Source organism: Lipotes vexillifer, unplaced genomic scaffold (genome assembly GCF_000442215.2).
Source record: "Lipotes vexillifer unplaced genomic scaffold, Lipotes_vexillifer_v1.1 scaffold740, whole genome shotgun sequence".
Classification (NCBI taxonomy): Eukaryota; Metazoa; Chordata; class Mammalia; order Artiodactyla; family Lipotidae; genus Lipotes; species Lipotes vexillifer.
The window spans coordinates 2232137-2247523 of NW_006778610.1; the positions used below are offsets into that span (position 1 = coordinate 2232137).

The following is a 15387-nucleotide window of genomic DNA, read 5'->3' on the forward strand; positions in this document are numbered from 1 at the left end:
AACAGTTTCTGGGGATGACCATGCAGAGGAGAGCCTCCCCTCTCCATGTCCCCATGGCACTGTGTACAGTATCTTATGATATGCCCACTACTGATGTAAATACCAGACTGAGAGCTCCCTGAGCTCTGAGAACGGGGGCCTTACCTACACTTAGCCCAGTGTCTGGTCAATATTACATGTTTAAGATAACATGTTCAATGAAATGGTTGATGAATGAATCTCTTTAGAGAGAAAAGTCATGCTGGTATTAAACAATTTTAAAATTTAAGCAGTATATTATCAAGCACAAATCATAAAGCCTCTTCACAAAGTGTGGAACTGACAGAAAGAATATTTTTAGGCTGTTTTATGAGGAGTTATTGCACATTCTTTGAGGATCTATATACCTGCCAGGACTAATCTTGTTTCATCCTTGAAATTTAATCTGAAGGCTTCTTCACAGCAGATTGATGCCTATATAATAGGGGAGAAATATCCAATTTGCCACCAAGAAATGCCTCTGATGTTTAGGTACAGGCCTCTTCCTAAATGAAATAAAGTATCAAAACCTCCAGGTTGGTTTTAGCCTTCCAGCCTCACTCCAGTCACCAAGTCCTGACTGATGACTCCTCGTGGGAAAAGATGTACTTGGTCCTGCAGGGTGAGGGCGTCTCAGTGGGCGCCAGCCCCTGGCCCCTCCCACCCGCTGCAGGGTCACAGCCACATCTAGCCCCGCTGGGGTGGGCTCACGCGGATCCCAGGGGGAGCGGGGCTTGCGCTGGGCTGCAGGACGTTCAGCAAGCAGGGGCGGCGCCAGCACACCCAGTCAGGGCCCACCTCTTCCTCTCTCCTTCCCCTTCCTTCCTCTTGCTTTCCTCAGCCACACTGCCTAAAGCCATCATGTGAGGCGAGCAGGTGTGTGTATGCGCAGGTTGCCTGAGCAGGAGGCTGTGCCTGCCTAGTGGGGAGGTGGCCCCAGGACAGGGCCCGGCTGGGCGTTGGAGCCTGAGCAGATGAGGAGGGTGCCCCTCAAGGGCAATAATGACCTGGAGGTGGTAGATTGGATACACACGGGGTGGGGAGTGGGGGGGGACTGACCAAATAAGGCAATCTGCCAAGTGGGATGTAAGCCAGGCTTCTCCTTGTCAGAAAATGGAGTTAGAGATATGCGGAAAGAGAAATAAAATGAACCCTGCATTGGTGGATGGGAACTGATGTATCCATCTCAATTTGGGGGCACTTCCCTGGCAGTCCAGTCCATGCTTCCAATGCAGGGAGCACAGGTTCGATTCCTGGTCAGGGAAACAAGGTCCTGCATGCAGAGCGGCCAAAAAAAATAAATCTGAATTTGGGGTTTTATAGATAGTGTATTAGTTTCCCAGGGCAACGAGTTACCACAAACTGGGTGGTTTAAAACAACAGACGTTGCTCCTCTCAAGGTTCTGGAGGCTGGAAGTCAGAAGTCAAGGTGAAGGCCCAGCTACACTCCATCTGTACCCACCTCTTCCAGCTTCCGGTGGCTGTGTGTTCCTTAGCTCGTGACCACATCACTCCACCCTCTGTCTCCTCCTCTCCTCTGTGTGACTTGTCCTCTGGGTGTCTATCTTATAAGGATACATATGATTGCATTTAGGGCCCATCTAGATTATCCACGATAAGCTTCTCCTCTCAGATCGTTAATCACATTTTTTTTTTGTTTGCCACATAAGCTAATATTCATATGTTCTGGTGAGTAGGACACGGACATATCTTTGGGGAGGACCATCATTCAATCCACTATAGACAGATATATACACACACTTACACTTTGTAGCTGTGTCCACAGTGAGGGCCTGGGAGCAGTGACACTCCAACAGCAACAAGCACATCTTTGTATGGTACTTCCCCTTTTCTGCAAGTTTGTGACTGTCTAAAAACACACACACAAATCTGGATTGATCTTCAGTCTAGTAAATGGTCAACTGCTGGATATAATTTGAGGAGCTGCCCAGAGCCATCAGCTAGTTTCCATACATGTTTATCACTGCTTCATCCTTATTAGAATGATTTACATTTTTGTAGCACATTTTATTAAACTATGAACTCTATAAAGTCAGGGACTAAATCTATTTCACTCATCATTTCATTTATCCAGTGCCTTGAACAGTCTCTGGGACACAGGAGGCACTCAATAAATATGCACTGATTGAATGAATGAATGAATGAGTGAAGGTAGCTTGACTAAGAGAGGCATGGCCTTTGAAGTTAGATCTGGGTAAACTCCCATCTCTCTCATTTCCTAATTGTGTGGTCCTGACCCCACCGGTCACCTTCTCAGCCTAGCTGAGACTCCAGCCAGATTACCGGGTTTGAATCCTGTCTTTACTATTTCCTAGTTGTGTGGTCTTGGGCAAGTTGCTTCAGTTTACTCATCTATAAAATGGGAATTATAATAATACCCACACTTCATAGGGCTGTGTAGCATGTTATGAGTAGCTCAGATGATTTCACTGGAGAATTCTAACAAATGTTTAAAGAACAATTTCTTCTAGTATATAGAGGGAACACTTCCCAATTCATTTTATGAACCTGACACCAAAACCAAAGACAGTAAAGAAAAAAAAGAAAAAGAGAAGAGAGACCAGTATGTCTCAAAAATGTAGATGTAAAAATCCTTAACAGAATATCAGCAAAGAGACTTCAGCAACATGTAAAATGAATTATACCCCATGACCAAGTGGGGTTATTCCAGAGATGCAAGGATGGCTCCATATTTGAAAGCAATCCCCAGAGTCCAGCCTACTGTCAAGCAATGGGGGTGGCAGCCAGGGGGCTCCACTGAGCTGTTCCTGGAATGAAGGTAGGGCCAAGCAAACCCTGGGAAGAGAAAATATTGGACTCTATACACATGGCTTTTGTTCAAAAAAATAAAGTGCTGCACTCCACATGCATTAGGTAACACCTGGCTTGTACACCTAATGCTTGTCTGAGAGCTGGGGCCACGGAAGGCACAGGAACAAACAGGAGAAAGTTTTGCTTGAGGCTCCAGGCGCTAAATGGGACAGTTCAATATCCCAAGGTCAGCGTGAGCCCAAGAATAGGGTCCAGGAGCAAAAAAGACCCTCCAGGCAAGAAGTTAGCACCCAAAATATATGGAAACACACTCTGAATTTTTTGTTTAGGAACTCTGTATTTAAACTTTGAACCATATCCGTATAAATTTGAATTTGAAAACATTGACCTGGCGCCTTTCATAACCTCTACCAAAGGTGGAGATAGAGACTGCTAGCTAATAAATTTCATCTCCGTGTGAAACACTTTAAATGACCAAACCCTCTGCCTGGGATTCATCTCATAAAAAGAAAAGGCTCCCAGTTGCCGCTGGTGTTCAGAACAGTAAGTATCATGGCTCTTGGTGCCTTGCCACCATCCGCTCGGCACTCACCATTCCAGCTTCCAGTACAAGCTGACAGCATCCTCCCTTCCTAAGGAGGCAAAGCTCTGCCTGAGAGCCCGCTCTTGCCCTGCAGTCAGTGGAAGTGCTGAGGAATTCATGCTGGGAAGCAGCTCTCAGCCAATGAAAGGTGGGGAGGGTAGAAACCTCCAATCTCCTCCATGTCTCCGGCAGGCTGTATATAACTCAGGCTGTTCTTCACAAACTTGGATGTGCTTATGACTCCCCTGGGAATCTTAATAAAATGCAGATCCTGATTTAGCAAGTCTGGGGTGGGGCCTGATATTCTGCATTTCTAACAAGCTCCCAGGTGGTGCTGATGCTGGTCTGAGGACCACACTTTTTTTTTTTTTTGCGGTACGCGGGCCTCTCACTGCTGTGGCCTCTCCCGTTGCGGAGCACAGGCTCCGGACGTGCAGGCTCAGCGGCCATGGCTCACGGGCCCAGCCGCTCCGCGGCATGTGGGATCTTCCCGGACCGGGGCACGAACTCCCCTGCATTGGCAGGCGGACTCTCAACCACTGCGCCACCAGGGAAGCCCGGGAAGCACTTTTTTCTGTCTCTTTTCTTATATTTCATGCTCCTTGCTCTCAGTTTTCTTAAAGCCTGACCTTTATCTTTGCAATGTGAGCCAGGGCCAACACCTCATTTCCTCATCTCCAGAATGACGGGGTTCAACTGTCTAGTTTCCCTCCTACACCAACATTCTAAAGATGTTCTTATTATTCTAGTGATTATCATACTTTCCATACTCTTCCTGATCAGCTTTCCTGCTCTTGTGCACGACCTTCTAAAAATCAATCTGGCTTCACAGCCTGCTCATCTCCAAAAGATGTCTCTAAACAGAAATGGAAAATGGAAGCCCTTTTTTCAAACATAATAGCAAAAATCCTTGACAGATAAAGGATATAGCAAATGTTCACACATGCAGATGTTATTGAGAAAAACATAAGAACAGTAGTTTCAGGCAGAGGCTATGAAAATGAAAATCAGTGCAAAACCAACAAAAGCTATGAAACCATAATCAAGACATTTAATTAGAAGATAATATATATAAGAAAACAATAGTGACTTTGTGTACTGTGTCTGCTTCTTTGATCAAACGTTCCTAGACATACATATACAGACACATGCTATCCCTTTCCAGATAATCACTTCAGAAAGCCACCAAGTATACGTATAAAGCAAGTACACAAGTACTTACATATTATTATCACTTCAGTCACCTTTTTTTACCCAAAACAATACAACCCAACCTAAACACATACTTTATTTCCAATAACTTAATAAAATTTCTAAAATATTAATAAATGAAATTCATGTATGTAACCGTTATTCATTGCTGTGTAACAATCTCCCAATCACAGTGACATGCAACAATAAATAGTTATGTCTCATTCAGGAGTCCGCATGTCTGCTGTGTGGCTCAGCTTCAGGCTGCAAGTCTGAAGGTTGGCTGGAATGGCTCTGCAATATGTGAATTCAGCCTGGCACCCAGATGCCGATGGGGCAGCAGCTGAGGCTAGCATCTTCTCACTGCAGAGGTCAGATGTTCCTGAGAACAGGAGCATGTGGTACCTCCAAGGGCTAGGTCCAAATTGGTACACTGTTACCTCCTCACATTCCGTTCCAAAGCAAGTCACATGGCCAGGCCCAACACCAATAAGTGCCTCGCATGAAGTTATTAGTAGACTCAGTGAATATTTGCTGAACAATGATCTAATCTGCCAAGATGCTATTAAGAACTCTAGAGGCACTTTCCAATGAGGAATGCCAAAAGTGATATGAGTAATAACACTGTCACTGAAATCAGCATAAAGCACATGAGGGGACCATCATGTGTTTAGGTTGGGTTGTATTGTTTTGGGTAAAAAAAGGTGACTGAAGTGATAATAATATGTAAGTACTTGTGTACTTGCTTTATACGTATACTTGGTGGCTTTCTGAAGTGATTATCTGGAAAGGGATAGCATTAAAAAGCACACATTTTAATTTGTTTGTTTAAAAAAGTCATTTTCATGCTTTTTATAAAAGTCAAACTTCATACTTCCCTAACTGAATGCATCTAATTCTTATTTATGCTTATATGGGACAGAAACCTACTCACAGAGGATCCTGAAAAGTTATCAAGTCCATGTTTCCTTCATTCCTCTCTTACATTAAAAGAAAAAAAATCTTTAAAAGGAGAAGCAAAATTACCAGAATCTCCATTCTGATGCTCCAGGCTGGGGCTTGGCAGGCCATCTGCACAAGGATAAAAAAGCAGCACTGATTTGTTGGCGTCAGTTAGACTTTGTGGTAAGTCAGGAGCCCTGAGTTCAAGTCAGGTGCTCTACTATCTTAACTGTTCCTTTTACATCAGCTGCCTGCCTGACACATGGTTTTCTCTCCAGGTGTCCATTCCCTCACCCATCCCAGATGCAGTCAGCCCTCACAATATGACATCTATGGCTCTATAACATGCTGGAGGTTTTCTGGTGCCACTGTTTCCATAATGGGAACTGCTTTGTAGAGTCACTGATTTCAGCTCTAGAAAGTGTAACAGCTTATATGTGCTAAAGTTTGACCATGAGAACTCATATTTAATGTTCTAGATTCTGTCTCTCATAAAGAAGAGATTCTCTTGGGATTTGTTCGGCTCATTTGTAATGAGTTGACAGGTTTTTTTGTTTTGTTTAATTAATTAATTTATTTATTTATGGCTATGCTGGGCTTTTCTCTAGTTGCATCGAGCGGGGGCTACTCTTCGTTGAGGTGCACAGGCTTCTCATTGCAGTGGCTTCTCTTGTTGCAGAGCATGGGCTCTAGGCACATGGGCTTCAGCAGTTGCAGCACATGAGCTCGGTAGTTGTGGCTCACGGGCTCTAGAGCGCAGGCTCAGTAGTTGTGGCACATGGGCTTAGTTGCTCTGTGGCATGTGGAATCTTCCCAGACCAGGGCCCGAACCCGCGTCCCTTGCATTGGCAGGTGGATTCTTAACCACTGCGACACCAGGGAAGTCCAAGTTGGCAGCTTTTAACTGTAAATTCTCTATATTAAAACCAAAAGTTTGCCTTCCCTTATGGGGTGACTTCTGATGTGCCAGCAAAGATCAGCCCTTTTAAAATTTTTCTCCGTTTGTTTGGCAGTGGAGGTAATTTCATAACAAAAAGATGAATAATGGGTTTTTTTGGAGCCATTATATTATCCTAAGACTCAGGAGGTGGATTTTGAACTAGGGATGGGAGGAGTGAGTGCCCATCCTACCTGGCAGTCTACAGCCAGAAAAAAAAGAAAATAAGAAGTCAAATACTTTAAAATCAACTTCTAAAGGTCTACATTTCTCTGGACAGCATTTAACTAATTAATTATTAACTCCACATCACCTGTCAAGTTCTTCAGACTGATAATAACCTCACTCTTTACTTGGCAAACACCTATGTCACCTTAGCCGGGCACACGCTATGACTTTTGTACTTTACCTCATTTAATTCTCTGCACAGTCCTCTTGAGATAAGTACTGCTATCCCCCCCCTTTATAGGTGAGAAACCAGGTCTGGTTCCAGCTTTGCCAACCTCGGCCGCCCGAGTCAGTGTCTTCTGAGACAGAAGAGAGTTCCCTTTCGCCCTCCTCGCGGTATTCCTGGCCCCTTAAATCTCACCTCTTGGTGCACCAGGTGGCCCAGTGGCCAGCAGGGCGCGGGGTGCGGGGACGGGGTGGAAGCGGCTCGGTGCCCTTTGGAGCAGGGGCGGGCCCAGTTGGTGGCCGGGCGGCGGCCAGGCCCGGTTGCTTCGCACTCTTGACCGGCCATGGAGCTGGAGCGGCCGGCGCCCGGCGAGGTGCTCGTGAGCCAGGCCATCCAGCCCGCGCACGCCAACCTCCGCGGAGAGCTGAGCGCCGCTCAGCTGCTCAAGTGGATCGACGCTGCCGCCTGCCTGGCGGGTAGGGGTGCTGGAAGGGGAGGGTAGGAACGGGGAGACCCAGGGTGCCGGGGGTCTGGAGTGGAGGAGCCCTGAGTGGGGGCGGGGCCCAGTGTGTGTTGCGGAGGGGCGTGTCTGGGAACTGGGAAGCGGGCTGGGATGTGGGGATGCGGGGTGGCGGGGGTCCGGACGGCAGAGGCCGGGATGCTGTCACACCAGGACCCCTGATCGGTGAGGAGGGAGAAGGAAGGAGAGGAGGGTATTGACAGAGCTTTAAGCCCTGTGCAGCTGGGAAGTAATGATTGAGATTGTTCATCCAACACTGGGAATGACCTAGACCAGTGGTTCTCAAACCTTTTAGTCTTAGGACTCCTTTACCCCATAAAATAAACGAGGACCCCCAGAGAGCTTTCGTGTTTGTTTTTTTATCCGTATTTACCATATGCGAAATTTTAAAAAATAATTCATTTGAAAAGAACAAAAACCCATTATATATTTTTATTGTAAAATAACTATATTTTCAACAAGAACAAAAATGTACTTAGAGAAGTGGTATTGGTTTACATTTCTGCAAATCTCTTTAATGTCTAGTTTAATACATCACTCACCTCTTATATCTGCTTCTTAATTCAGTTTGTTGCCTTCCACACCGTCATGTAGTCTCTGCGAAGGACCTTTGCACCTGCTGTTATTTTTGCCTTTACACTCTTCTCTTGGCCCTTTCCATGCATTCCATCTCCACTAAATATCATTTATGCAGAGCAGTCTTTCCTAACTACCTGCTTTACATTTGCACCCTTTCATCACAACACCCTTTCCAAATTCCTCCACACCACTTAGCACAATCCGTAATTACTTTGTGTACATATATGTTCACCTTTTATTTCCTGCCTGGCCAATTAGCATGTAAACTGAAGCTTAGTAAGCACTTAATAAGTAAGCACTAAATAAAAACTCCCTGATTATATGGATGGGTAATTGGATGGATGGGTCCAGAATTTGGAATCTCATTTCTAAAAGGAAGCCAGGCTTTGCGTAAGGCACTTAATAGACTCAGCAAATGTACATTTTAAGTAAAGTATGTTAGGATAAAATATTAGAGCTGGAAGGAGCTTAAGATCGTGTATCCCAGGACTCTTATTTTATACAGGACAAAAGTAAAGCTCAGCTGATTACAAATTCCTGCTTTATTCAATGAGTGTGCACAGAGTTTCTAATTCCCTGTGTGTTAACCACCCGCAAAATTCAGTCATATATCTGATGCCAATCTGTTTATTTTCTGTTTGTTGATAGGTCTGTTTGGTTTCTGTCTTAACAGTTTTTATCAGGATTTGAGGTCTCTTATAATAACAATAATGGATACATGAATATAAAAGTAATTCACATGTATGAGAAACAAGTATAGAAATTATTCAGTTGCCATGCCTGTTGCCATGGCAACTGAATTCATTATGTGAATACTGATGTGACTTTTAAAGTTACCTCACTTAGTGCTTCTGTCCTATAATGGAGAAACAATTGCCCTCCTGCAATTTTCATTAAGATTTCTATGGTTTTACACCTTTGGAAACTCGGATCACAGCAGGAGTCAATTGATATCCAATTACTGTGGACCTTAATAGTTATATTACTAATAATACAATATTGAAGAAACCTTTATAATAAAGTTGGTTTGGAAACACGGTTAATGTTAATCCTTGTAGGAAAACAAGGATTAGAATTAGCCACTGACCTTGTTAGAATTAGCCACCGGCCTCATCTGGAGACCAGAAGATACTGAAACAATATCTTTAATACTAAATATTATAAAAATTGTCAACCAAGAGCTTCAAGGCCCTGTGCATGGTTTATCCTCAGCCTTCCCCTCAGCCTTATCTTACCTACTCTCCTTCTTGCTTTTTGCATTTTTGCCACAAAAACCTCAGGACCTTTGTACTCACTGTTCCTTCTGCCCAGCAAGCCCTTCCATGCTCTCCTCCACAACACACATCTGTTTTACTCCTTCTCATCTTTCAGATCTCACTTCAAGCATCCTCTCCACAGGGAAACCTTCCCTGACATGCCACCTAGGTGTGGTTCCTCAGTTTACAGACCCTCATAAAATCCATGTTTCCTTCAGATCACCTAACTCATTTTGTTTTTATGTATTCATTTAATTAATGTCTGGCTCCTCACTAGATTCCATGAGAATAAGGATAGTAGCTGTTTTATATTTCCAGCACCTTACAGAGAGGCTGGCATAGCACAAGTGTTCAATCAATATTAGTTAAAAGAAAGAAAGAATGAAGCCACCATCATTTTTATCAGTCATCATACCTGGACTATATCCACTTAGCTGCTCCTCAGCTTCTCTCAGTTTCCCCAGGAAATCAGAAATAGCTTTAGGGTTTCTCCACTTTTACTGGCATACTGCATGAAGGACAATCAAAACCAAGAACCAGAACAGATTGGTCCTGTTGAATTCATATCTGTCACACTTGTAAAAAGAAAATAAACACATGTAAAAATTGTGGCCCTGTGTTGGTTCCCCATATTTTAATTTTTCATTTTTAATTTAATGGCCCTTGAAAGTCTATAATGTAAAACATGGCAGTTGAGCTCCTGAATCCCATATTCAGCCAAGTACTTCTCTAGTGAGCATTCCTTGGTTGGTCTTTTCTTTTCTCAGAGTTCCGGTTGCTTCTGTAGTAAAAATAACTATTTAGAACAATGTATTTGATTTTTATAAGCCAAAATTGCCTCTTTTGTAAAATAGAACTAATAACAATATCAACCTCATGTAATTATATGCATAAATACTTAGCTCAGTGCCAGGCCAATAATAAATCATAATTATTATGATTATGTTTCTTTGTGATCCCTAATGCAACCTGGTATAGTGCTATATATACATAGAAGACACCCAATATATACAATAAAAATTTAGTCTTTTATTGGTTTTTTCACTTTAGTTATCATTTAAATCATTCAAAATTTCGTAACTCATGTTGGTGTACATGGTAACACTTTACCTACAAGAATGGCTTAATAAACTCAACATATCATTCCCTCATGTCAGATTGAATGTCTATTACATACCCTTTAGTCAACACTTTATTGACTATGGCTAGATCTCTGTCACTGAGTAGACTCATTAAAAGATAGGACTGATAACAGCTCAGTGTCTGGAAATCAATGGGAATTTAACAAATGTTTGATACACTGAATTAAATTGAACCCAACTTTCTAGAGTCTAATTCTTTTATGTTTCCTTCCTCTAATTGAACTTCAGAGCTGGGAAACCCATTTCCCCCTCTCCATCACTCACACACAGAGTTCTGCTATGGTTAGTTTTCTGGTAACTCAGTTTATGTTATCTGCATATTTGGAAGAATAGTTATTTCCAACTAGTAAAGCCAGAATGTCCAGTTTTCTACAGAATTACATCATAGAGAGGAATGTTTTAAATACTTGCTCTCTGGAGTATTTTCTCATATCACTTTACCTGGGACTATCAATATATATTGCAATTAAAGTAATCCACTACACACAAAGAATGCAAATTCAGTATAATTCACTGTCTCTTTCTTTTTCATAATATGACAGCAGGAGTGAAGTCTCCAAAATTAAAATGGAGTTAAAATTTCTTTAAAAAGCTAATGCAGTCTGTTTGGGTTTTAACTGACTGTTCCTCAAAATGAAATTCTGGAAAAACCACATGTCAAGATTTTTCCCAAAGAGGAAAAATTCGGATACTTTTACATAAAGTAAAACCAACAATCAAAAAAAAATCTCAACAAATTAAATGCAGACAGAGGGACTTCCCTGGTGGCGCAGTGGTTATGAATCCGCTTGCCAATGCAGGGAACACGGGTTCAAGCCCTGGTCCAGGAAGATCCCACATGCCGCAGAGCAACTAAGCACATGCACCACAACTACTGAGCCTGCGCTCTAGAGCCTGCAAACCACAACTACTGAGCCCATGTGCCACAACTACTGAAGCCCATGCACCTACAGCCTGTGCTCCTCAACAAGAGAAGCCACCACAATGAGAAGCCCGTGCAGCGCAACGAAGAGTAGCCCCCGCTCACTGCAACCAGAGAAAGCCCAAGGGCAGCAACAAAGACACAACACAGCCAAAAATAAATAAATAAATAAACAAATAAATAAATATTATAAATAAATAAATAAATGCAGGCAGGGAACATGGAAATAACTGGAATGCTTCCCTAATCTCTCTCACCCTACTCAATACTTTTCTCCTCCAACATAATTAATGCATAGTGAATTTCATATGAATTTGGTAGTAATAAATAATAAATATTGATTAAATACTTACTATGTGCCCATCTCTATTTCTCTGATGCCCAGACAAGTTTCTCTCTGATTTGGGGTATGAACTTAAGGTCTTCCACACTGTTCAGTGCTTGCACTGGTTAAGTGGTTTAAATATATTCAGCTACTGGTTATGTGGGATAATAGATACAGCTTTGATGCACTGATTTTTTAAATGAAAGAAGGGTAGTACCTGACAAAATATTTAAATTTTCCACCAACTTACTAAAGTTACTATCTGAATAGTTAGATATGCTGGGTATTGGTGCTGAATTTCAAATCAAAGAGAGTATAAGTTAAAACTTTGGAGAAAGTACAGTAATTTCCATGCAGTAGAAAAATAACTTATTGAGCAAAGGAACTGTTATCAATCCAGTTCATCCAGAAGTGTGGGCACAGTGGTCCTATACTGCGTAAGAGGATGAGTTACTAGAATAAATCCACTTGTTTTATTCCTTTTCCTGCATGCTGAAATATTTAAACATAACTATTAATGCAGCCCATTTTTAACCTATTTTTTGAAGCTGAAAAACATGCTGGCGTTTCCTGTGTTACAGCCTCAGTGGATGACATACAATTTGAGGAGACAGCTAGGTAAGTGGCATTGCTTTATCATGCCTTTCTCCTGGGTTTATTGGTTCATTTACAACATGTATTTGTGGCACCTAAGCGTACTCATTTGGAATCAGGGATCCAATTTGTTAATATGTAACATTTGAACCAATGTAAATCAGTAAAACATAATAATAATAATTTCAGGACCTACTTTTAGTAAATACTATTAAGTGTAAATTTACAGCCCTGATTTTGTTGAGAAATAGCTCTCAGCATTAAATGCATTCTGGGATAAGGCACTGCAGGATTTCTAAAAGCTGGTTCTGAATGGCTCCTTCCTTTACTATTAATGATAATAAGTATTTCTATGATGGTGAATTTCATCATTAGGTTGTTGGGTAAACATTAATTCATCTGAGTAGAGGTGTTAAATTATGAAAAACATTTTATGTGTAGGAGTGTGTATATGTTTTATCATCTCTTATTGTAGAAAATTTCAAGATACACAAATCTTTCAACCATATACAAAAGTAGAGAGGATAGTACCATGTATCCCCAAGGACCCAACACCTAACTATGACAATAATCAACTCATAAATGCTGTTGTTTTATCAATACCTTTCCATACTTCCCCACATACCTGGATTATTTTCAAGCAAATCCCAGACATCATCTCTGAATATTTCAGTATATATTTCTAAAAGATCAGGGCTCTTTTAGAAAACATAATAACGTAACTGCAGTACCATTAAGAAAAACTATCATTCCCAATGGTCTCAAAAAATTTTTTTTTAAATTTAAACAATTGGTCTATGGATTGAATCAGGATCCAATATGGCCGATATGACCTTTAACATAAAAATTTCCCTTTCTTCTTTTCTCCTGCAATTTGTTTTTTAAAGAAACCTGGTCATTTGTCCTATAGCGTTTACCACATTTTGTATCTGCTCATTGTATACCTGTTTAACATGCTCACTGATGCAGGATTGGTCATTATTTCTATGTCTTTTTGGTGGACAGAATTAGGAATTATTTTTTTAAAGAGGTTACATTAATAACTGTAATAAACTAGGGTTATATGGTTTTACTTAATTTATCTGATTTTATGTTTGTATCTCTTTTTTTTCTTTCTGAATATCTTGATCCTAAAAGAACCATCCCAGACTAGAAACAGATGATCTTCTCTCTTCCTTTTTCTTATGTTATGTTTAGAAAAAGGAAGAGAAAAGATCATCTATTTCTAGTCTGGGATGGTTCTCAAGGACCACGGGGTAGCTGCCACCTGTTTTCAAACCCTAAGTAGTCTGTCCAGTGAGATGCCCACTTCATCTCTACAAGCTCCAGCTTACATTTATCTATTTGGCACTTATTCATTTATATACAAACAAAATTAAGTTAAATAAAATGACATGCATAAAGAAGTTATATCTCCAAAGCTAACCCAAAAGAAATTTTTGGTAGGCATTAGAATCATAGATATGGAAAGACCTTTAGAACTCAACCCAATCATCTCTTTGTACTGATAAGAAACTGAAGCCTAAGGCCCAGAGCCAGCCAAAGGACAGAGGACACTTAGAGCCTGGATCTTCTTATGCTCTATCCAGTGCTTTCTACAACCCACTTCTTCTATCTTTGTGATCAGCAACCTTTATTGAACATCTCCTGATGCTTGTTCTCATAGGCAGCTGCAGTGTCAGTGAAAGAGCCCTTGACATTCTAGAGACTTGTAGTTATAGATAAAGGTCTATTGGGTCTATTGACTAAGCACAGATACTAGCTATGTGATTTTTCCTGAAGTAGAAAAAGTTGACATGTGTTTGTATCTCAACACAATTACAGATTACTGAAAATCCAAACTTATTTGGGAATAGATTAAAGCACCATTATTAAACTTAGGAATGCCAACAGTATATTGCAATAAAACATCTATTATGTACTTTCCAATCCTAAATTCTGTAACTTAGACTTAACTAGTAACCTCATCATTAAAGTGTGGTTTGCCATTTGAACCATTGTGTGTTTGTGTTATCAGCAAGGATTTGTGGCCACTAAAATATATGGGACCTGCACCATTAAAAAAAGAAAATTGAAAGCTACATATAGAAAGCCATACAATTTGTTTAAAAGCCATATTTTTTTTTTACTATATTGATTTTTTTAAATATTTATTTATTTATTTATTTGGTTGCATCGGGTCTTAGTTGCGGCAGGCGGGCTCCTTAGTTGTGGCATGCAAACTGTTGGTTGCAGCATGCACATGGGATCTAGTTTCCAGACCAGGGATCGAACCCGGGCCCCCTGCATTGGGAGCGCAGAGTCTTAACCACTGTGCCATCAGGGAAGTCCCATATTAGATATTTTTTAAATTCACAATATATATTGAATATACCAAAAGTACTGCTCTAGGCTCAATAGAATATGTGAATGTTTATGACACAGTACTGAAGTGTGGCAGTCACTCAGTCTGGTAAGCAAGTCAGACAAATACATAGTCATCAGAATAGAAAGTATGATAGGATGCATGCCTAGGGTGAGATATAAATTCTGTGGGGTAGATAAAAGGTACATTTTGACTGGAGAACCAATGAGACTTTCATGATGGAGGTAGTATTTAATGTGGGCCTTGAATGAGGTATAGATTTTCACTGGTGAATAGGAAAAGGACTTCACAAGATGAGGTACATACATGTAAGAGCCTAAGCATTGAGGTGGGAAGAAGTGGGGGGTGCTTAGGAAAAGCCTGGCGTGCAGAGATGATGCCCCAGCAGCAGTGTGGGGCTGGGTAACAGAAGACCTTGAATGCCATGCTATGAAATTGATTTTACTTGGGATTTTAGCAGAATGTCTCCTGCTTTTAAAGGAAGGGCAGAGTTCACAAAAGAGACAAAAATGTGGCAAGGTGGACTTCCCTGGTGGTCCAGTGGTTAAGACAGCGCTTCCACTGCAGGGGGCGCAGGTTCAAGCCCTGGTCAGGGAAGTTACACATGCCGCATGGTGTGGCCAAAAAAAAAAAGTGGCAAGATGCTTCCCCTCCTCAGCGTCTGACAGGCAGAGGCAGAAGATTTTGGTAGTATATGAATACAAAGTACTACAATAGCTTTGAAGAGGGACACTCTGCCTCGTGTTATCACTGTAAATCTCTGCTAGAAACTTTACCAAACAGAGCTAGGAAATCTAGGAGGAACAAATTTAAGGAAAAGAGAAAA

At 41.4% G+C, this 15387-nt stretch overlaps 1 protein-coding gene across 1 annotated transcript in view; it reads left to right on the plus strand.

The window, feature by feature from the left end:
- Positions 1-7081: 7081 nt before the first annotated feature.
- The window catches only part of ACOT12 (acyl-CoA thioesterase 12), a 47800-nt gene continuing 39494 nt past the window's right edge, over positions 7082-15387 (plus strand). The window contains exons 1-2 of the mRNA XM_007451718.1: positions 7082-7334; positions 12151-12220. Of these exons, the coding sequence (XP_007451780.1) occupies positions 7202-7334; positions 12151-12220 (203 nt within the window). The 5' untranslated portion in view covers positions 7082-7201. The remainder of the gene's footprint in view (positions 7335-12150; positions 12221-15387) is intronic.